This window comes from Ovis aries, chromosome 19 (genome assembly GCF_016772045.2).
Source record: "Ovis aries strain OAR_USU_Benz2616 breed Rambouillet chromosome 19, ARS-UI_Ramb_v3.0, whole genome shotgun sequence".
Lineage (NCBI taxonomy): Eukaryota > Metazoa > Chordata > Mammalia > Artiodactyla > Bovidae > Ovis > Ovis aries.
In genome coordinates, this window is record NC_056072.1 from 37,670,678 (window position 1) to 37,694,707 (window position 24,030).

The 24,030-nt window shown below is 43.7% G+C and overlaps 1 protein-coding gene across 2 annotated transcripts in view; it reads right to left on the bottom strand.

The window, feature by feature from the left end:
- Positions 1-24,030, bottom strand: part of ATXN7 (ataxin 7) — a 164,225-nt gene that overhangs the window by 104,269 nt on the left and 35,926 nt on the right. The window contains exons 1-3 of one of the 2 annotated variants that reach the window (XM_027958202.3): positions 18,064-18,133; positions 17,338-17,649; positions 17,043-17,111 (exon numbers count right to left, since the gene is read on the bottom strand). In XM_027958202.3, the coding sequence (XP_027814003.1) occupies positions 17,043-17,111; positions 17,338-17,638 (370 nt within the window). In that variant the 5' untranslated portion in view covers positions 17,639-17,649; positions 18,064-18,133. Of the gene's footprint in view, positions 1-17,042; positions 17,112-17,337; positions 17,650-18,063; positions 18,134-24,030 lie in introns of those variants that run through there. The other variant, XM_042236615.2, reaches the window with a different exon arrangement.

Below are 24,030 nucleotides of genomic sequence, written 5' to 3' on the forward strand. Positions count from 1 at the left end.
GGCCAGCATGCTGTGAGAGGCTCCACAGCCCAGAAGAGCAGGCTGGCTGGCCTTTGAGCCAATTCCCATTTGCCTTGTGCCAATTGTGCACACACGGAGGCAAGGCCACAGTAATGCAGTACGACCAGAGCAGAGAAAAATAAGTGACGCAAAGTTTTGTTGTTGAAACCTATTTCCCTTTTTGGGGAAGCATCACCATCAAGACAAACAGAGATGGGGAGAAAAAGAAAGAGTTCAGACCAATCAACCGAGTGACTTAATGTCAAGCAGGGCATTGCCTGGTGAGACAGAGAATAAAAATTAGTGACTCAAATTTTCCAGAGTTTTTCAAGTTCTCTAACACTTTCTAAAAATCCCATTCAAATAAAATTGGTATGCAAACCCCATTGCTATCAGGATTCAACATATTTTCTTAAATCTTAAGCGCCATCGATTGAATTCTTATTTTTACGGAAGTTGTTTTTATTTCAGAATTACCAGTGAAAAGAAACAAGAATCTCTGTGAAATTTCTGTAAGATCTTGATAAATACTAGTATTTCCTAACTTTACCCAGCACTTAATGAATACTAGAGCTTACCAACTTTACTTAAAAAAAATTAGTTGTTTTACTTGTTACCCTGCCATAATCCTGTTCAATGAGAAGATTATGATTCATGGATAGATTATAAACTCACACAGCTCAGATTATTATCAGCAATAACCACCAGCTTTTAAGAAAACATCTACCAAACACAAGATCTTTTAAAGGAACAGTCACTGCAGCTGCCAGTTAACAATGAAAAGCTCATGAGACATGGGCTTAGTGAGATAAGAGGAATAGAAAGCGCAGCACACAAAGTCTACAGTAAACTCTGAGCCTGTCCCCAGTACAGTGGCGCTTCAGAGAGACAGAAAAAGGCCTAGAAACAGGAATAAAGGGAAGGCAGAAAATAAATTTCCTATTCAGAGGCTGAAAAAAGCACAGAGTATATCTTGGGAAAGAAAACCCCAGTGATGTAACAGGAGGATTCGGGCACGTTGTCATTTCTTCGTACACAACCAGTCATTCTAAAACCAAAACTATTTCTTTCTTCACAGCATATTGTTACTCAACCAAAAAGTAGGTGCTAGAATACTGGGAATAAAGATGAACAATGGTCTATCAAACTTTATAATCAACAGGGGAGTGAAATGTTATTGCAGTGAACACTACCAACCAGAGGCTGAAGAATATCATTAGTGGTCATTCTATACTGTTTTTCCCGTTTAGGTCAAATTTGCAAATTTAGCCAAGACTTATATAAAAACTGGCCATAATTCCTTCTACCCAGCATTCATACCCCAAATCTAACAGTACTGACTCACCTTCGTAGTAACGATGGCTTACTTTATACCAATGTAAGATACTAACAGGTAGTTTTTGAGAAGGGTCATGAAGCAACAGTGACATGGAGGATTCCCTCACGATGATGATACCTGGCTTAAGGGAGGGGTGAGGGCTAAGGGAGAGGAAAGAGCCCATGAGAAGGTTCAGAAGCTGGCAAGAACTCAGGGTGCAAGAAAGGGAAGGAGGCCACGCATCTAGGGCCCAGGAGATAGCGGAAGTTGGTACTGGCCGGCCTGGCAGAGGCCAGACCCAGGAGGGCCGGTGGGCCGAAGTGAAGGGGTCTGGATTTCCAATGTGCTATGAGGCCCTTGAGTGATCTGCCTCCCCAACTCCCTCCCAAGCCCTCAGCTGCTGACTTTCTGTGGCCTCACTCCCTCCGCTCAGGCTCCTCCAGCGACCCTGCCCCCTGCTGTTCTTCAGCCTTTCAGCACCCTCTCCCACCACAGCCCTTGGATTCTCTGTTCCTTCTCTTCTGCCCTAGGTTCATCCACCATGTTCACGTGACTCAAGCCTTCATACCCTGAAAGTCTTGTTCAGAAAACTCCTTCTCACCCTATTTTTTCCCCAACCTATTTTAAATTATACACCTCCAACATAATCCTTCTCTAGACCACCCATCACCAACTAGCAATTATATATATATATATACACATATATATATACACATATATATGTGTATATATATATATACACACTTCACTTTTTAAAAAATAATTGTCTATCTCCTGAACTAAAGCAGAAACTCTGTGAGGGCAGTTATAGAATGTTTACTATTTTTCTGAAAATTAGAACCATACCTAGCTCAATGTAGGTGCTCAACAAATACATGCTGACTCAATGAATGAATGAATACAAAGAGAAACCACTGAAGAGTTTCATGATGGAGAAATGATCCACTTTAAAATTGAAAGCTACATTTAAAAATCTCATTTCCTCAGTTTATGACTACCTAGACCCTTGAGGCGGAGAAGGCAATGGCACCCCACTCCAGTACTCTTGCCTGGAAAATCCCACGGATGGAGGAGCCTGGTGGGCTGCAGTCCATGGGGTTGCTAAGAGTCGGACACGACTGAGTGACTTCACTTTCACTTTTCACTTTCATGCATTGGAGAAGGAAATGACAACCCACTCCAGTGTTCTTGCCTGGAGAATCCCAGGGACAGTGGAGCCTGGTGGGCTGGCATCTATGGAGTCGCACAGAGTCGGACACGACTGAAGTGACGCAGCAGCAGCAGCAGCAGACCCTTGAGGATTTCACGTTCAGGAGGGACGCTGCAGGCCCCACGGCCCCCACCTTGTACTTCAGCCACTGCCAACCCACCATCCATACAATGACCGTGACATCCTTTCTGGCTCACCCTCTGGACAAAGTGCAAAGCTCTTTTCTTCCAAATGCAGTGTGTGTGTGTTGTGCGTGTGCACATGAATGCTCAGCCAGTCAGTTGTGTTCAACTCTGCGACCCTATGGACTGTAGGAGTTCTGTACGAGTTCTCTGTCCATGGGATTTTCCTGGCAAGAATACTGAACTGAGTTGCCATTTCTTCCTCCAGGGGATGCTCCTGACCCAGGGATGAAACCCGTATCTCCTGCGTCTCCTGCACTGGAAGGTGGATTCTTTACCACTGAACCACCTGGGAAGCCCACAGAAAAAGGCTTCTAAAGGTTATGTAACTGCCCGTTTACTTGGCTAACACCTCGCCACCAGCCCGGTCTAGATACTTTGAGAACAAGACATATAAAATTCTTCTTCCTACCCCTCTTCTTCTCTTTTACTTCATAAAATGGCAGCAAAGAATTCCCTGCCTTATCTTCCCAACTTTCCACGTTCTTACCTGCAACTGATCCACATGCTCCTTCTCTCCTTACAACAGGAACAAGTCTGTGATCCGACCCAGAACTGAATCACTTAGGCTGTGATCCCTTTCATTGCCTTTTCCCATCTTAAGGTATTATCTTCATGATGATCCATTGTTTTCACACATTATCAATTATCGTTCACTCCTGGATAATTTCCAGTGGCAGACAAATGTGCCCTAATACTATCCAAAATAAATAACAGGAAACAAAATATAACAAACCTTCCCTTTTCTGCCTTTATCTATGCCTCCAACCTGCTATTAACTTATTCCTCCGTTCTCTTTAAAGCAAAACCATCTGAAGACCTGCACACCCTTGCCCTCTCAACTCCTCCAGCTCTGGTCATCTAATCCCCCCTCCAAAAAGGCATCTGGCTCCCCGACTCTCCTGATTAGGGGCACTAATCTCCACACTGTCACAGCCAGAGATCAATTCCCTGGCCTGCCTTTACTACTTCACAACAGCAGGGGACCCAGGCCATCACTCCTCACTTACCTGTTTCTTCTCTGGAAGCCTACACACTTCACATTCACCTGGCTTCCCTCCCAGCCTCACTGGAGATCCCTCACCACTCCTGCTGACTCCGCCTTAGCCTCACATCCCCTTATTGAGGGCTGAGCTGCCGGCCCTATTCCATACTTTACTGACCCTCGAACCTGAGAGAACTTGCCTGTCACCCAGCTCTCTCTGTGCTCTGCACAATGATGACAGATTGACCCAGCGGCTTCAGCCCAGGCTGCTCCTCCAGCTCTAGGCTGTATACTCAACCATTGCATGGATGCCCACAACCTCACACACTGTGGCCAAAACCAGCTCCTGACCCTGATTTCACCGTTCCTCAGTTCATTAGATGGTACCACATACCTGCTCGCATCTCAGATCCCCATCTCCCTTTCCCTCCCTTACCCACTTTTGATTCTTCACTAAATCATCAACTCCACCTCCAAAACAAGTCCGTAAGAGGACAACCTTTCTGCCTTGCCACTACCATCACCAGGATCTAAGCCCCTATCACCTCTCACCTAGTTAACTGGTCCCTACACCCTCTCCCCAATCCACTCACCATCCAACTAGATCCAGCCACTACCCGGATGAAACTACTGCCCCACCCCCCAGTAGTCTCTCACCAAAGTTCAGATAAATTCAAATTTCTGACCTGGCCTCTGTGTTCTGGCCTTTGTTAGCCTCTTTTCCCTCCACTGTGCTCCACGCTCATCTCAGAGAGGCCACATACCTGCTTTTTCTTGCTCCTCCTTCCAGATAACTCAGTGGCCACTTCCTTCTCACCATTCCCACCTCAGCTCTAATGTTAAAGCTCAGAGAAGCTGTCCCTGATCATGTTAGCCGGAACCCCCTCCTCCCACATCAACTCACTAGCCTACTTTATTGATGTTACAGCACTCAATCTCCTTGTAAAACATTTGTGTATTGACTGGGTCTCGCTTTACTCAGGTTAGGGGTTGTTTCTGATGTGTGTCACTCTACCCCAATACCCAGGAGACAACCTACCACTTAGCGGGTTAATTCCATCACCACTTGCTAAGCAACTGCCTGCCAGTCGGGACTGTGCCTTCACTTCACTGAGTTATACCCTCGGACTCTAACCCCATTAAGAAACACAGAGAACGTGCCTGTCAAATGTCTGAGGGATAAAGCAAATGAACAAAGGCAAAACAGCCAGAGGATTCTCAAGGCAGGAATCACGGCTGGACAAGATATCCTGAGGCCTGCCCACTCTGACAGGAAGTGAGACGACTAGGCTGGCAAAGAGGAGCCCTGCCTATCACCAAGGGCCCTAAGCAGTTACACACATGTCCTTGATCAGGTATAAATTGTCCCAAGTCCAAATTCTATAACTGAAGATTTAAAAATTGGCCTAGAATGAGATTACAGAGAATGATGGCTTTCATATTTCATACTATTATTAGTATGGAAAAAATTAGTAAAATTATTAGTAAAATCTGTACAATGAATATGTATTAACTTCAATAATACTCCCCCTCTCCATTAAAATGCATCTGCAGATATAGTTTCCAAAGAGAATAAGGTCATTTAAATGGAGAACTGCTTCAAATTTAAATGGAAATTTCCAAGCATTGAAAAGGCAATTTTAAAATTCCCTCATCAGACAGAAAATCCATGACTACCACTAAGCATACACAAAATCTTAAAAGTAGCAGCCTCAGTTATCTCTGACTCATTTCCCAACCTAGGAGGACTTTATTCTGGTGGCTGTAACTCACCTTTCTTGCCCACAGAAAGAACTCTGCAAAACATTCCAAGAAGAGACAGCAACTACGGGCTTCCAGGAAAGAAGCAAGCACAGTTTTATACAACAGAACAAAGTCAAACCCCACACCGGGCTTCTCTCTGCAAGTCCAAAAAGAGACGACTAAAAGCAGAAACAAGCAATGTCAGTGTCCACTTCTCATCTTCACTCATGTTCATGAAAGCTGGGAGCTGGGGCTCATCTGCTACACTCACTCTGTTGTCCTGAGCACTCTGAGGTTTCTTCTCACTGCCTACAGACTGCCTGCAAATGAAAAACTGGCATTTCGCTTCCCGCTGCTCTCCTGAGAGTCCTGGCTAACCACTTGATTTGAGGCATGCTCACAACACTGCGCTTTCGGGATTGATAAAAATAACAACGTTATCAAGTGATGTTTATTGAACCGTTACTCTGCCAGATAACATACAAAAGGCTGAAACTCTATTACATCATTTCATCTTCCCAGTCACTATGAACTGCTGCTACGATTCCCATTTCACAGGTAAGTCAACTGAGGCTGAGCAAAGCTATGTAAATTTTTCTCAAGTGACTCCTCTAGTGGAGCTGAGATTTGAACCCAATTTGGTTTAACTCTCAACTGGAGTTCTCAGTATAGCCTCTATTTAAAGCTACTATTTGCAACTTTACCACATGGAACCCTGTTTTCTCCATAACACCTCCTAATAGCAGCACACAGAAGCAGGGCTACAAGACAGACACTTAGGGAAGCTAATTTAAAGCCTTGATTATCAAATATCAAAATACATAGTGATCTTCAAAAAGTCCACAAGGAAACGTGAAAAACAAAGAAAATGCAATGAGTTTTTCCTAAACCTGAATTTTCTTCAAATTTAAAGAACTGTCCTTTATTCCAGAACAACAGCTCTCACACTTCTATGATGGTAAGAATTATATATGTTATAATGTCTAATTTTATATATTCTAAAATGCTAGCAACCCTTTGTTTGATCTCCAATGTATTTTAGAAACTTTCTGGTTTGATATATGAAAGCCTGGGACCACTGGTTAAAAGCATTCTTTTTTTCTAATTGTATTACTGGAATTCAGGACTACAGAAAACATCAGCATCACCTGGGATGGGAATTTTTTTTATGTTTAAGATTACAAATCTAATTGATAATGAACTACTACTTTCTCCCTGCCATAAGTTTACATATAAGAGAAAAAGTATTTCATGTTAGCAGGGTCTTTATTACAAAGAGGAACAAGAACATTTAATCTAGTTTTATGTTATGAATGCCTGAAATGCAAAAATCATTCTTCAGCTCATTTATATGATCCCTGCTGTACAAGATGAATATAAATGTAATCCTCTGCCTTCCTCTCAGAAGTACAGTAACTCCAACTGTTAAGTCTACTAACAGGCTTCTTTTTCTTCTTAGAACTTCAATCAAAAATACTTTAATAATCAGATGGGTACATCTATTAGAAATACCACCATAAACTGTGAATATCAACGTGACTAAAAGCAATCTTGCACTGAAATGTTATTTAAACAGTGAAATTTCACTTCTCCTTTTTTTTAAGGATTTTTTTTAAAATGATGCAAATCCCAGATGATTGTGTTTGCTATCTGCTGCAACTTTAGCTTTCACCTAATCTTTTTTTAAATTCAATTATTTCTAATGCAAACTGTGCATACTTTCCCTCCCCCTCAAAGAAAAGATTTTAAAAAAGAACTGCTAAACACAACACAGAGAGTGCTGTAAAACACACCAAAGGAAGGGCTCTTGATGGCTTTACTTACAAAAAAAAAAGAAAAAGGTTTCCCCCTTTGAGATAAAAGTCAGTATTTCTAGCCAAAGACAAGGAAAACAAAGGTCACAGCAGCCTGCACTGTGGATGCACATCCTGGAATGGGCTCAGCACAGAGACTCTTTGCAATTCCATGGGCTGTAGCTTACCAGGCTCCTCCATCCATGGAATTTCTCAGGCAAGAGTACTGGAGTGGGTTGCCATTTCCTTCTCCAGGCGATCTTCCCAACAACACAGCAGAGGGTTAAGCAGGTGAGCTTTGGAGTTAGACATATGTGAGTCCCAAGGTCTTTTGCATGTTTTGGGGTCTTGGTGAAGTATCTCACTCCCCTGGGCCTCAGTTTCCTCATCTGTAAAATGGGGATAATGGTAATACCTGCATCACAGAACAGATGTGAAAAATACATAAGGTAAAACCTGTACTGGCACTGAGTAAAAGTTCTCACTGAACTTGGATTGTCATCATACATGTAGGAACATTGTCAGATGTGGATAGGAGGAAGCAACATGCTGTTATAAGGGAAATACTTGACCACATAACAAATAGGTCATACTCAATAATGAGGCATAAATTTCCTATGCTTCCCTCCTGAGATCAGAGTTCACAAGAACTAATCAAAACTTTAAAAGGAGTACATTTGGCTTGGAAGCCTCATCCTATATAGGAAACATGCATGGTTTCCTTTACTGTGAAGTCTTCTGGGTTGATGAACTCAACATGGACTGTGCCAGGTGTGACACTTCTCAGCAAGCACAAAATCAAAGCTGTGAGATGGAAGGATGTGGGATGCCCTCCTCATTAATCAAAATGTAGATGTGTTTCCTGGTGAATCTGCCTTTTAAGTCAAGTTCCAAAGCTTCACGGGGCTTCAGCTTCCCAAAGTCAGCTCAAGGGCAGAAATTGTCAAGAATCTGTGCCAGGTCCCTTTTTGAAAATCCCATGGAAGTTCCAGATTCCTTCTCCCAAGGATGTATATACTATTCAGGAGCTTAACAGTAGCCAGGCCCCTTCCTCACACCCAAAGCTCTGTAAAACTGAGACAGTAACAGCTCTGTTATGTCCTATATTTGCATTGCCCAGACACAGGTCTATGTCCTAGAAAAGTGGCAGGGAGTGACAAAAGTGACAAAAATAGGAACCTGCTTACACAAAACCTTACATCTTCACATGTATCTCTCTTTCTGGCTCAACATATTTCTTCAATGTTGAAATAACTTTTGGTTGAACGGTGGGTTTTTTTTTTTTTTTTTTTTACTATTTTTAAGATTCTCCCCCTCAAAACAGAATGTTCAAGGAGTAATAGAATCACATTCTGCAGAAAAGGCTTCCCTTCATTAACCAAGAAACCCATTAGAACAAGGATGGCAAACTTTTTCTGTAAAGAGCCAGATGGTTCATTTTGGCCTTGGTAGGCTATATGGCCTCAGTCACACCTCCTCAACTCCACAGGTCACTGCATAGAGAAAAAAGCTGCACAGAAAAAAAGTGCGTGCGTGAACGGCTGTGGCTATGTTCCAGTGAAACTGTGCTCATGGGCTCTGACATCTGACTTTCACATACTTTCCCACAAATCAGGAACTAAACATCTCCTTTTTAGAGTTTTTATGTCAACCACTCAACAATATAAAAAGCATTCTCAGAGGCTTCACTTACGGCTCAGTAGTGAAGAATTCACCTGCCAGTGCAGGAGACACAGGTTCCCTGGTCGAGGAAGATCCCACATGCCACGGAGCACCTAAGCCTGTGTGCCACAGTTACTGAGCCTGCGCTCTAGAGCCCGGGAGCTGCAGCTACTGAACTCTGCATGCCCTAGAGCCCATGCTCCACAGCAAGAGATATCATCGTACTGAGCAGCCCGCATTACCGCAAGCAGAGTAGCCTCCACTCGACACAACTAGAGAAAAGCCTGCACAGCAACGAAGACCCAGCACAGCAAAAATAAATATAAGTAACAAAACTTCTTTAAAAAGAAAAAAAAAAGCATTCTTAGCTAGGCTGCAATCTGCAGTGACGTAGTTAAGGAGCTATACTCAGGTCAGGGGAAAGATTGCTTCTTCAGGAGTGTCTCTAGGTCTACTCAGGCCCTCTCAGTCCTGGGTTAGTGCAGACTTCTTAGGCAGAGAGTTACAAGCAGGAACTGTGAGCAAGGACACTGCCTCCTGGAGCCACAGTGCTCATTCACGGAGCATCAGGTGTGGGCGTTCCAACACCATCACCCGCTCTCCTCGAATGTGTGTAAGTGCAATTTGGAGGCAGTGAACCCAGATCACACTGATTCCTGTCTGAGGCTTACTTTGGATCTTAAGGTGTCAGCAGACTGCAAGCCCTGCTGCCTACAGAACCCTTACAGGCTCATGGAAGCATGCTGCTGCTACTGCTAAGTCACTTCAGTCATGTCTGACTCTGTGCGACACCAAAGACGGCAGCCCACCAGGCTCCCCTGTTCCTGGGATTCTCCAGGCAAGAACACTGGAGTGGGTTGCCATTTCCTTCTCCAATGCATGAAAGTGAAACGTGAAAGTGAAGTCGCTCAGTCGTATCCAACTCTTCGTGACGCCATGGACTGCAGCCTACCAGGCTCCTTATGGGATTTTTCAGGCAAGAGTACTGGAGTGGGTGCCACTGCCTTCTCCGAATGGAAGCAGGCCTTGCCTCAAAAGAAGACACGGAGTGCAGGGAGGCTCCATTTTGCCAGGAGACAAGCTGAAGTCCATGCAAGCATTAAAAAGAAAACCAAAAGAAATATGGTGTCTGAGACATGTTTCAGTGTGGGGAGTGTGGCAGAGATGAAACAAGATTGGGCACGGACTCATGAGCTGTGGGAAAGACATCAGGAGGCTCATTAAAATACTATCTTTACTTCTGTGTATTTGAAATTGTGCATCAGAAAAGTTGGGGCGGGGCAGGGGGGGGGACATTAAGAGAAACCCTAGAGAAAAACAGAGATGTTCTTTATTTCAGAGAGGTTTTATGTCTGTAACACAGTTATTTTAATAGTCCTTCCCACCAATACCTGTTTGTTTCCAGTTATCTGACTATGAACAATTTTCACCCCCAGGAAAGAAAAAGGCGGTACGTTGACTCAATCTGTGTTGATTAAGGCTACCTACCTTCCTAGTTTCTCTTTTTCCTTTGGTACCTAGCTCCCTGCAGCTGTCAACCAACCTCTCTTCCATCCTGACCCAGGCTCAATTAGGTCCCTGTTGTTTTGACAGGGAGGTCACCTGTCATCAACTGTGGATATCACTCAAGGTCACCCTCCTACTCACTCGCCTAAATATCAATGATAAAAAAGATGGTGTCTTGCCTGTCCTCTTTCTGGAAAAGCGCTAACTCAGGTCAGAGACACAGGAAATACTCAGCAACAGTCCCTGGCCAGAAAGCACATACCACGCCCACCCCACCCCAGAATAGGTACCTGTTTTTGAGTCACAACACAATGGAAGGTTAGTCACTTGAACTCTTCAATCTTCCTAGTAGCCCAGTTCATTTATTTGGGGGGCAAATCTTCACTGAACGCAAGCAATGTGAAGGAGCTAAATCCTTCTTGGTCAATAACAACTCTGTCCTCTAGCAGCCTGCACTCTAATAAAAGAGCCATCACATAACACACACCTTCATATGGTGATAGGAAGAGAGCTTAGACAAAGGAAAAATATGGGTTACTTTGATGCTGCACAAGAGGTGGGCTTAAGAAAAGTTAGGAATGACTTTCCAAAGAAAACATCCTATTTTCACTGCCGACTCCTACAATGTTTTCTTTGTAATTTGCTGTCAGGTGAAGGCACTTCATGTTTTTACACTTAAGGACTTAGGTACCAAGCTTAGGTACCAATAGGAAAGCCTTAATCAGCTACTTATACCAGTTACTCTCATCTAAACATAATTAATGTTACTCATACAATTTCAAAAATCACCTTTAAGAAAAAGGTAATTTTCTGCGTTTAGTCTTTTGAAAGTTAAAAATGTTTTATCCATCTTTTCCCAGTAAAACCAACTGTGCCATAAAATTACGTATTACAGAACAAAACAAGCAAGGCAATAAAAATTTGACGATATAAATGTAAAACAGGTTGATCTCTGAAAGATAACTGACATTTTATCCTAACATTTATCTACCTGTGCTAAAAGGAAAACAGAGGGATGATACAGTTGCTAAACCACAGATAATCTCAGTTCCACCTAAGTCAACAGTTCCAACCTCTCCCACAGCATTAACTCTTGGGCAGTCTCATCATGAAGGAATTAGACAATAAAGTACGAGAGGAAAAGAAAAAAAAAGAGATTCTAACTTAGAAATTTTGAAGGTAAAGATAAGTGAACAATCCTTGAGAACCCAAGAAAAGCTGGGGACACCTGCCCTCATAAGTGGACATAACATACTATTTTGCATACAATTTCAGGACAACCAAAACCCCCTGAAGCCAATTCTGTTCAGTTCAGTTGCTCAGTCGTGTCCAACTCTTGGCGACCCTAAGAATCACAGCACACCAGGCCTCCCTGTCCATCACTAACTCCCAGAGTTCACTCAGACTCATGTCCATCGAGTCAGTGATGCCATCCAGCCATCTCATCTCGCTGTCGTCCCCTTCTCCTCTTGCCCCCAATCCCTCCCAGCATCAGAGTCTTTCCAATGAGTCAACTCTTTGCATCAGGTGGCCAAAGTACTGGAGTTTCAGCTTTCGCATCATTCCTTCCAAAGAAATCCCAGGGCTGATCTCCTTCAGAATGGACTGGTTGGATCTCCTTACAGTCCAAGGGACTCTCAAGAGTCTTCTCCAACACCACAGCTCAAAAGCATCAATTCTTCGGCGCTCAGCCTTCTTCACAGTCCAACTCTCACATCCATACATGACTATTGGAAAAATCATAGCCTTGACTAGATGGACCTTAGTCGGCAAAGTAATGTCTCTGCTTTTGAACACCCTATCTGGGTTGGTCATAACTTTCCTTCCAAGGAGTAAGCGACTCTTAATTTCATGGCTGCAGTCACCATCTGCAGTGAATTTGAAGCCCCCCAAAATAGAAGTCTGACACTATTTCCACTGCTTCCCCATCTATTTCCCATAAAGTGATGGGACCAGATGCCATGATCTTCGTTTTCTGAATGTTGAGCTTTAAGCCAACTTTTTTTACTCTCCTCTTTCACTTTCACTTTCACCAAGAGGCTTTTGAGTTCCTCTTCACTTTCTGCCATAAGGGTGGTGTCATCTGCATATCTGAGGTTATTGATATTTCTCCCAGCAATCTTGATTCCAGCTTGTGTTTCTTCCAGTCCAGCGTTTCTCATGAGGTACTCTGCATAGAAGTTAAACAAGCAGGGTGACAATATCCAGCCTTGATGTACTCCTTTTCCTATTTGGAACCAGTCTGTTGTTCCATGTCCAGTTCTAACTGTTGCTTCCTGACCTGCATACAGATTTCTCAAGACGCAGGTCAGGTGGTCTGTATTTCCATCTCTTTCAGAATTTTCCACAGTTTATTGTGATCCACACAGTCAAAGGCTTTGGCATAGTCAATAAAACAGAAATAGATGTTTTTCTGGAACTCTCTTGCTTTTTCCATGGTCCAGTGGATGTTGGCAATTTGATCTCTGGTTCCTCTGCCTTTTCTAAAACCAGCTTGAACATCAGGAAGTTCACGGTTCACGTATTGCTGAAGCCTGGCTTGGAGAATTTTGAGCATTACTTTACTAGCATGTGAGATGAGTGCAATTGTGTGGTAGTTTGAGCATTCTTTGGCATTGCCTTTCTTTGGGATTGGAATGAAAACTGACCTTTTCCAGTCCTGTGGCCACTGCTCAGTTTTCCAAATTTGCTGGCATATTGAGTGCAGCACTTTCACAGCATCATCTTTCAGGATTTGAAACAGTTCCACTGGAATTCCATCACCTCCACTAGCTTTGTTCACAGTGATGCTTTCTAAGGCCCACTTGACTTCACATTCCAGGATGTCTGGCTCTAGGTCAGTGATCACACCATCATGATTATCTGGGTCATGAAGATCTTTTTTGTACAGTTCTTCTGTGTATTCTTGCCATCTCTTCTTAATATCTTCTGCTTCTGTTAGGTCCATACCATTTCTGTCCTTTATCAAGCCCCTCTTTGCATGAAATGTTCCCTTGGTATCTTGAATTTTCTTGAAGAGACCTCTAGTCTTTCCCATTCTGTTCTTTTCCCCTATTTCTTTGCACTGATTGCTCAAGAAGGCTTTCTTATCTCTTCTTGCTATTTTTTGGAACTCTGCATTCAGATGTTTGTATCTTTCCTTTTCTCCTTTGCTTTTCAGCTCTCTTTTCACAGCTATTTGTAAGGCCTCCCCAGACAGTCATTTTGCTTTTTTGCATTTCTTTTCCATGGGGATGGTCTTGATCTCTTTTGTACAATGTCACGAACCTCATTCCATAGTTCATCAGGCACTCTATCTATCAGATCTAGGCCCTTAAATCTATTTCTCACTTCCGCTGTATAATCATAAGGGATTTGATTTAGGTCATACCTGAATGGTCTAGCGGTTTTCCCTACTTTCTTCAATTTAAGTCTGAATTTGGTAATAAGGAGTTCATGATCTGAGCCACAGTCAGCTCCTGGTCTTGTTTTTGTTGACTGTATAGAGCTTCTCCATCTTTGGCTGCAAAGAATATAATCAATCTGATTTCAGTGTTGACCATCTGGTGATGTCCATGTGTAGAGTCTTCTCTTGTTTTTGGAAGAGGGTGTTTGCTATGACTAGCGCATTTTCTTGGCAAAACTCTATTAGTCTTTGCCCTGCTTCATTCCGCACTCCAAGGCCAAATTTGCCTGTTACTCCAGGTGTTTCTTGACTTCCTACTTTTGCATTCCAGTCCCCTATAATGAAAAGGACATCTCTTTTGGGTGTTAGTTCTAAAAGGTCTTGGAAGTCTTCATAGAACTGTTCAACTTCAGCTTCTTCAGCGTTACTGGTTGGGGCATAGACTTGGATTACTGTGATACTGAACGGTTTGCCTTGGAAACGAACAGAGATGATTCTGTTGTTTTTGAGATTGCATCCAAGTACTGCATTTTGGACTCTTTTGTTGACCATGATGGCTACTCCATTTCTTCTGAGGGATTCCTGCCCGCAGTAGTAGACACAATGGTCATCTGAACTAAATTCACCCATTCCAGTCCATTTTAGTTCGCTGATTCCTAGAATGTCAACGTTCACTCTTGCCATCTCGTTTGACCACTTCCAATTTGCCTTGATTCATGAACCTGACATTCCAGGTTCCTTGAATTGAAGCCAATTCAAGCCCCAGGTTAAAAATTTCTGACCTAGATAAATAACAAATTAGGAGATCATGCTAAGATTATCAGCAGTTGAAAGGGTTGAAAAGAAGTAGTATGTATGGAGTCATTTTCTATTATCTAATTTAATTTCAACCCTTACAACCTCCACGGGAAGTAGGTATTATCATCTCCTTTGACAAAGAGGAATTTAGATTCTGAAAGGTAAAATGCAATGTTTACCAACTTCAAACCCAGGTTTCTAACTCTTAGGTGTACAATCATAAACTGGAGAATTCAAAAAGTCTGATCAATATTCCTAAATATCTTCCAAGACAAAGAGTTTCTGACTTAGTCGTTCATTCATAGTTTCAATTTATCTACATATTTCTTTTCAGTTTAACTTTGTTGACAAGAAGAATTAGTAAGAATTTAACTCCAAAACACTTTTTCCTCAGTAGGAGATAATCTCAATCAAAGACAAAGGAGAAGTGTCTGATAATTTTAAAATGTATTTTCATGCTTAAACAGCCTGACATGAACTATTTGTTAGAAAAACAAAGGCCCTCTGTCTAAAGTGCTGGACATCCTTATACTTATCCCAGAAAATCCACAAAGTCACAAATGAATCGAAAATTGACTGAATTAGAAATTTCAGTCTCTACTTAAAACTGGCAGGCAGAAATTCAGCCATCCTGGCTGCTTCAGCATCTTCTGAATGGTTAGAGAAGCTTAGGGAAAAAAATGGTATCACCAATAGCCACTAATAATTTGATAGGTCAGAAGCACAGACACCAAATTTATGATCCCTTTGTGCCCCAAGACAGGAATTAAGAGGTCCTAGATCTTTTTTGGTAAAATACACTAATGACTATGCCCAAAGAGAAAATAATAAATACAGCAAAAAGTGGGTCCAGGCAACTACATTTGGTTGGGTCTCAATCCAGACCAAGTAGTGCAATGAAATACAGACATACTTATTCAACCTCTGTAGGCGAATTACCAATAATTAGCACCATGTTTTCACACAGATTTAGAAACTCTTTATGGGAAATATATCCACATCCAGAGAAGAAAAACTAAGAACAGGAGCAGGTCAGATCCTCTAAAGCTCTACTCCAACTGCTTTCAAGGAGAGTTACCACCTAGTGATTTTAAATTTTTTAAGCCCAGGCAGGCTGCCAATTCAACACTAAAACCGGACTAACAACTGATTTTTCCTATTGCAACATCGCCAGCAAGTCCTGTGTTTTCCCTCTCTTTCCTTTGCTCTCAAACAGCAATTCGCCTTCGCAAAATCAACTAATTTGCTCTCTAATCTGTTACAATTGGAAGCTCTCAGAAAGTTGCCACTGGTATTACTCTTCCTCCTAGTGCCAAGAGGCCAACAAAAAGCTAGTTCAAAAAAACCAAAACTGTGAACATGAAGACAAGACAGGCACTAAAAACAAGAAGTGTGGAGACAGAGTAACAATGGGCCAACTCTGGACTTTAAAATGTTTCTCTTGCCAAAGCTGTACCTATTCTTGGGCCCTTGACAATAACAATGCCAAAATAAATGGCCACACTGAGAAATAAAGTTCCGCTGGGAATATAAACTCAATATTTTGGATACCAAACCTCACTCAAGTCCTTGTCCATACTACTACTGAAGGAACAGCTTGAACTCAGTCTAGAGAAGATTGGACTCCTTTAGACCTTTCTGACCACCATGTGCCCAGGACTAACACAGGCCTTCGACAGCAAAGGGGACTATTTAAAGAAAAAGAAAACCTGAAGTAAAAGTCTGACAGCTCCTAGATATCTTTCATTTAGAGATCCACACTTAGTTACAGTTATTTCCTTCTACCAAACAGTTTTTATTAAAAACTGACCAATAATTAGATTCTGATTTCACTACATAAGTGCACCAAAGGCTTTTTTCAACAGATAAAATTCTGTGACCGCCCCCCGCCCCCGCTGATTTTGACACCTTCATAAAAATACAAAAAAGAAAAAATATCCGATCAACAGCTCCTTGGTTGTGATGATCCTTTTGATTAACCTTTGTAACATAAATCCTATGGAAATAGGCTGTACAGGTAAAGTGCTGTCTTTTTAAAAATTCATTTTTATTGCTGGCAGACAATTACAGGTGGCAAGGTGTCCTTTCCAGAACCCCCTAAGACGTTCGTGGAGACGCTTTTGGAAGCTGAGAATTTCTCCCTCTACTCCTCGCGTTTCATTTGGGTTAAACTCACTGCTGGTCCCAGCGTTCATCACTGGCAATGCGCTTAAACTGCACCCAGCCAGGCCTCCACTGAAGGGCTTTGGATACTCCCGGATATACGGATACTCCCGGATATACGAAGCCTCCGGAAACCGGATTTTCCAAATGCTCCATCCTCCCCTTTCTTCTTTATCAGACAGCATCCTCGCGTGGGAGGAGCGGAGTGGCTCAGGTGGGCTCAAGCTACCGCCCTGGTCAGCCGGCCAGGATACTTCCCCTGGACTTGTACAAACTCCATCAGAGGGCTAGACTCACCTTCGCGACAGAGCCCCATGACTTCGCGGTTTTTCCCAAACTCCTTGTAACTTTCGTCCAATTCCGTCCCTAGGAGATACACACACACAGGAGGAGGGGAGAGGCAGGTCAGTTGCGGAGAGTGTGACGCACGCTCACGCACGCACGGAGTAGGTGCGGGCACCTCCGCGTTCCCCAACCCGGCGATAGCATCTCTGACCCCCGAGGGGGCGGGCCACGGGACGGGGGAGGGGAGAAGGGTCTGAGGATGGGGGAATGGGGGCTGCGCGGGGAAGAGGAGGGCGTGGACACTCACCGTCTTTCCCAGGAAGTTTGGAAGCTTCGACCCACAGATTCCACGACTGTCCCAGCATCGCTTCGGGACTCGGCAGGGGCCGGCGTTCCCCGACGGTCGCCATTGCGGCGGCGGCCGAGGTGGAGGCGGCGCCAGGGCCACCGTCCTCCGGCCGTAGGCGCCGCGGCGGCGGCGGCGGCTGCCGCTGGGGCTGCGGAGGCTGCTGCTGCTGCTGCCGGGCGGCCGCGGCCGCTGCTCCGCCCGCCGCCGCCGCCGCTCGGCGCGGCTCCCCCCTGACGTCATCCGCGGCCCGCTCCGACATTCTTTCCGCTCCTACAATGTAACAAAAAAAGGGGGAAAAGAGTCGCGCGGGGGCTGCTTTTAAGGAGGCGCCGGGGAGTTCCGGCGGCGTGCGCGGCCCGCGGGCCGGGTGGGGCGCGCTGACAGCGCCCCCGGCCGCCCAGACCCCCAGCTCGCCTCCTCCTACCCCCACCCCCCACATCCCCCGCCTTGGGCGCAAAGTCCGCGGCGCGGGCTCGCTTTCGGTTTCGACTCCAGTGCCCCTCGGGGGAGGGGACGAGAGCCGGCGGGCCGCCACCGCGGCGTAGGGTCCCCAGCCTGCCTCCGCCGCGGAGACCCGGCGCGGAGGCCGGCGCCCAGAGCTGCCCCCGCCTCAGCCCCGCGCCTCGCCGCGGCGGCCCACGGCGGGGAGGCCCGAGACGCACCCCCGGCCCCCAGGCTGCCCACCCTGAGGCCGCTCGCATCCCTGGGCCGGGCCCGGCGGCCCCGCTCCTTCCTTCCGTCCGCGCGTCCGTCCGAGCGGCGGCGCCCGGCCGGCTCCCTTAAGCGGAGGCGCCTCCCGCCGCCTCCTCCCCCTCGCCGGTCCCTCCCTCTCAGCTCTCTCGGGCGAAGTTTGCACGTCAAGCCCCCGGAGTGGAGCCAGGGCGAAGTCGGAAACGCAGCCACCTATGGAGGAACCAGCCGGCCGGCCGGCCCCGGGGCACCAGCGGGCGGCGTAGCTGTCGGGCCTTCCCGCCCGGGTCCAATCCAGAGAGCAGGGGCGGATTCAAGGAGCTCTTCGCTCTCAGCTCGCGAGCGGCCGCGCGGCTGTCAAAAGCATGAATGGGAAGCCGCCGCTGAGCGGGACTCCTAGCGCGGAGGAAACCACTGGCAGGCGAGGAAATGCAGCCCAGGTGCTGTCCCAGGTGTCGGCCCGAAGCCCGCCACGGGAGATCAGCGCGTGCTCCCGGGTTACTTGAGCTCGTTCAGCAAAGAGGAGACCATGAAATCAGTGTAAGATGCAGTGGAGGAGACAGAGACCGAGGCGAATCCGTTTACATGTTTTAGAGACACGACTCCAAATTTCTATATTTCCCTTTCCAATGCTCCTGGAAGTGATTCATTCACTACCACCCTCACCCCTCCTCACCACCCCACCACCCCCAAGTCTAATTAGTTTTAATTCAAGCTGTTGGTCTCTCCCTCCCCCTTTATGATTTCTTTGCCTGGGCAGGGCGAGAAGCTAGGGCTTAGGTGAATGTACAGCATTCCTAGAAAATACTGTTTTCTATTAGATATTGTTCACTCAAGCACTGGCCCACAAAACTTAGCACCCTTCCGCAATACACACATTGCGCGTACAGCTTTTGCTCAAGTGATGGGTAAAGACGGTAAAATAAAGGGCTACTTAATGCACTAAAGCACCTGAGGTACTTGAAACAGTAGCAGACCACATCAAGCGCTTTTAATTAAGTGTTCTTAGCATTACTGTTACTTCAAACTGTGTGAAAAATCTGCAGCCTGAGACAGAAACAAGGATTTTAATCAGCATGTTTCACATAGCAGTAATATCCGCACTCCTGAGGCACGCGTGTCATAGCTGCTTACTTAGAGGGGCTTTCCTTAGATGGGGAAAAAGCAGGCTTATTCATTTTTAAAAATTATTATTCATGTTTTTTTTCTTAATCTGGAACATCTGATGTTACAGAGGTGGCCAACTTACCTGCAAAAGTCCAACCCTCAGAAATATAAAGATATTTAAAGAAGAGTAAAAAATAATGTAACGTTATTGCATCCTAAACTCAACCCAGGGCTCCTGTGGAAAGTACTTATTTTAGGTTCAAAATTTGAGGGCTTTAGTGGAAAAAAATTTAAAAATTACATGTATATGCATTTATTTTTAAAATGTTTAGAAATAAGTGTGTAAATTTCTTCCTGGATGACATGCAAACAAAAGTTCCCAAAAATGAAGTTATGGATGCTTCCTATCCTTATCTAAGAAGCAGGGAAAAAAAAAAAGAATAACCAAAAATAGTAGAAATGATTGGTAGGATAAAAAATCATTTCTAAAGTTTTAACTTCCAACAGAAGAGGATCAATGAGAAAAAATGCATAGGTAAAACATAATTTCCTTAGTAGTTCAGTTCCTAACTTGTAAGGAAGGCCCTCAATCTTCATGTCACCAATGTAGACCTTCAATTTTTCATTCATCCAAATCACTGAAAAATCTGTAGAATTACAGAAATACATTAAAAAAAAAAAACACCTAACAATGATTTTCTGTGACTAAAGCACACAGTTTATGGATTATTTTGTATCTTGCAATATTCTACATTTAAGAAAAACAAAAATTTGAATTTTATGGCATTTGGAGCTGCCATTAAAAAGAAAAGCTTAGGGCCACCCAGGTATGTAGGTTCCAAAGAGAGTTTGCTTATTGAGTTCAGCCCTTCTGATCTCTGAGAGTACAGGATGAAAATTAAAATAAGGGGAAGAGTGGCAAACATGAAGGACAGCCCTACTTCAAGATACTGCTCGATTTCCCCCTTTTGACACGTGAAAATACTTCAAGATTCACTAATATGACTTAAAGGTAATGAGGGTCAATATGGCAATTTGTAATACTTCAACTTCCATCCTTATTCCAGTTTCATACCTCCCCCCTCTTTTTGACTGGTTTAATAAAGAAAATACAACAGGGCTTAAAATAAAAATACTAAATATCCTCTTAGCATTATGATAGTTATTAAGAGAAATTGTTACTAATAGCAGCTATCAATTATTGGGTACCTACTAGGTGCCAAGCATTGTTGGAGGTACCTTTTTGCATTAGCTCTATTAATATTCACAGCTGTGTAAAGCAGGAGTTGTATTACTATTTACAGATGAGGAAAACGAGGGAGGGCTCTAGAGCCAGTCCCTATGAATTTTTTCTGAGTTCATATAGTGGCTCTTCACTTACAAACTATGTAACGTAAGCCAGTTACCTAACTTACTTGGATCATCAGTTTCCTAACCTGTAAAATAAAGATAAAGCCAGGTTCCTTTTGAGGACTGCATGAAAAGATACATGGAAAGCACAAAAAAAAGACAAAACAAACACTATAAACAAGTATCTTATATCACACTGAACAATTCAGATAAATTCTTATCTGAGAACTGCGTTACCAAGTTGAAGATGTGAGCACCAAGAGAATGACAGGCAGTTTCTGGCCATCTCTCTTTTCCTGCAGCCAATGCCTTTTACCAGATTCTCTTCACCCATGAAAAGTCCTAACTCCTTCTAGAACATGCAGTTTCTGATATCCAGAGATGGTTTGGGTTTCCCAATGGGTTGAATGAGTAACCAACAAAAGCCAAAACTGCTAGCTGAGAAAAGTACAGTGTTCTGAAACTCAAATTTAGGCAACATTTAAAAAGTGTTCTTATATAAAGACACTCCCTATAACCAAGATTACAACAGAAATTCAAAAACTTGGTTTGATAATAAGGATGACCTGATGACTTCTTACCTAAACACCTCTCTTCTGCATCCAAAAAAAAATGTAAAACCATGAGCAGTACAATTTACATTCAATTATTATTTTCATATAAGTGTTCCTTGTATGCTATCGATCAATTCTCCTACCCGTATACTTCTGATGCTGTCTTACAGTTCTGAAGATCTTCAGTATCTGTCTGCACAGATAAATGATAGGTTTTATAAGGTTTGAGTAATGAAGATTCAACTCATCAAACAGGTTCTGCTTACCTACCACGTATCAGGCACTCTGTTAGGCACTGGGCTGAACACAACACAGTAATTTCACTGAGGACATGAGAAGTAGGAGTTTTTTAAATTCATCAAAATGCTCTTATGGAAAAAGCTGTCACCACCAATTAAACTGCATGTGGCTTAAGAACTAGGCCGTCAGAAGTGAAACGCTGCCAAGTTTTGAGCATTTCATCCCTTCCAGGGATGTATTTAAAAGGTGGCCTTACTTCACCATCCAAATTTAGGGATGTTCCCAGTAGGTGCCAAGGGTAACAAGGTCTCTCTTTACAAAAAGGATTCTCTGCACAGCACAGAATTGTAAAATGCTTTGTTCAAAGGCCAAAGGCATCACTAAATGCAAAACAAAACAACAAAACAATCTTTAAATCCAGTTTAACGTAAAATGGCTGAAACTGTCTAAAACTTTTCTAAGATGCAAGACCCCACATGACCAGTCTTTTTGTTTGGAAAGAACCACTAGTCCCAATACAACATTTTAATAAACCTGAAAACTAGCAACTACAGTATATTTATGTGTGCAAATTACAGGGTTGATAACAGAGATTCTCCATCATCAACCCCAAAGGACTGCAATCATTTGAGTAACAAGAAACTCGAAACTACTGAATTAGGAATGTGTTGCCGTGGGTTTCTTTCTTCCTAAAATTGGCTGTGCCTTTGTTTACAGCCTTTCTCCCTTCTCTGACCACCTCACTCTCTTTCCTTTTTAATTCTCCAGACAGAGCCAGGGCTCTCTTCTGCGTAAGGGGTATGTCCAGGCCAGGCCTCTCCTTAACTGTGCTCCCTCTAATGAAATACCTTCTGGCCTGTTATGGATACATGAGTATTCCAGTAGGGGGAGAACAGTGGAAAAAACTGAATTCATCAGCTCAGTGGCTGGAACTGCTGAAAATCAAGCGCAAAATTAGGAATAATAAAGACAGTTGAAAAAGTAGAGACTTAAAGATGTAGGTAATTATCTTTTTAAAGACTTAACCTTGGCTTCTCCGGTGGTCTAGTGATTGGAAGTCTGCCTCGCAATGCAGGTGACACTGGTTCCATCCCTGGTCTGTGAAGATCCCACATGCTGCAGAATATCTAAGCCTATGCACCACAATTACAGAACCCATGCTCCTGAGCCACAACTACTGAAGCCCACGTGCCCTACAGCCCATGCTCCACAACAAGAGAGTAGCCCCAGCTTGTCACAACTAGAGAAAGCCTGCCTGCAGCAACAAAAACTCAGCACAGCCAAAAATAACTAAAAATCATATATAAAAGACTTAACCTGTATGTGTAGTCATTCTATTAACTATGTCATTTGCCCAAAAGTTCAAAGCTTTAAATTTTTGGTCTGTTTTCTTAATCATACGTGTGTAGCTCGTACAAGTTCTCCCAAAGAATCATTCACCAATAATAGTAAACTGCTTTGAAAGAGAGAAAATTTAACAATACACATAAAGAAGGTATTAACATATAACTTTAAACCGAATAACACCCAAATGTTTCTAGGAATTTGATACTAGCCTATAATTTTAAATGATTCACAAATTTCATTTAAAATCTTCATTTAGAGCCTTAAAGTTAAAAGAGTTCTTTTAAAAATAGAGGAAAAGGATTAAGTTATAGAAATGGAATGGAAAAATTGGACTAATGTTTAGCTATAAAAAGAGGCTGACTGTATAGTCATAGTTCTAGTACACTGCCTCAGATGCAATAAAATGCAAAGATTAAACACACTGTTAAAAATAATTCCCTATGTCACCTTTGTACCAATCAGCTTTCACTGAAGATGGTGAACTATCACCGTCTTTTGGGCCCAGCAGTTAAGAGGATGTGTTCTACAGCCAATACACCCAAGCTGAATCCCAGCTCTACCACTTATTTACTGTATAACTCTGGGGAAAGTGGAACTTCTCTCGCTCGGGCTGTTTCCTCATTTATAAAATGATGTAAAACAAGAGTATCTACTTTATAAGGAGTATTAAGAAAGTTATCAGTACAAAAGTACCCTACCCTACAGGCTTCCCAGATGGCACAGAGATAAAGAATCTGCCTGCCAATGCTGAAGACATGAGTTGGATCCTTGGATCGGGAAGATCTCCTGAAGAAGGAAATGGCAACCCACTCCAGTATTCTTGCCTAGAAAATCCCATGGACAGAGGAACCCAGCAGCTGCAATCCATAGGGTCGCAAAGAGTCAGACACGACTGGACACACATACACCACACCCTGCTGCTGCTGCTGCTGCTAAGTCGCTTCAGTCGTGTCCGACTCTGTGCGACCCCAGAGATGGCAGCCCACCAGGCTCCCCCGTCCCTGGGATTCTCCAGGCAAGAACACTGGAGTGGGTTGCCATTTCCTTCTCCAATGCATGAAAGTGAAAAGTGAAAGTGAAGTCCCTCAGTCGTGTCCGACTCCTAGCGACCCCATGGACTGCAGCCTACCAGGCTCCTCCGCCCAGGGGATTTTCCAGGCAAGGGTACTGGAGTGGGGTGCCATCGCCTTCTCCGGCACCACACCCTACTCTATAGCTATTATTACTAGCACCCCGCCTGTCACATAGAAAGCCCAATTATATTCTAGCCATGCTATGCTATCATCATTCTTGCAGGGTAAAGCATAGCGTCAGTTATGTCAGTCTTTGCTCCAACACTTTCAGGGGCTCATCACCGATCCCT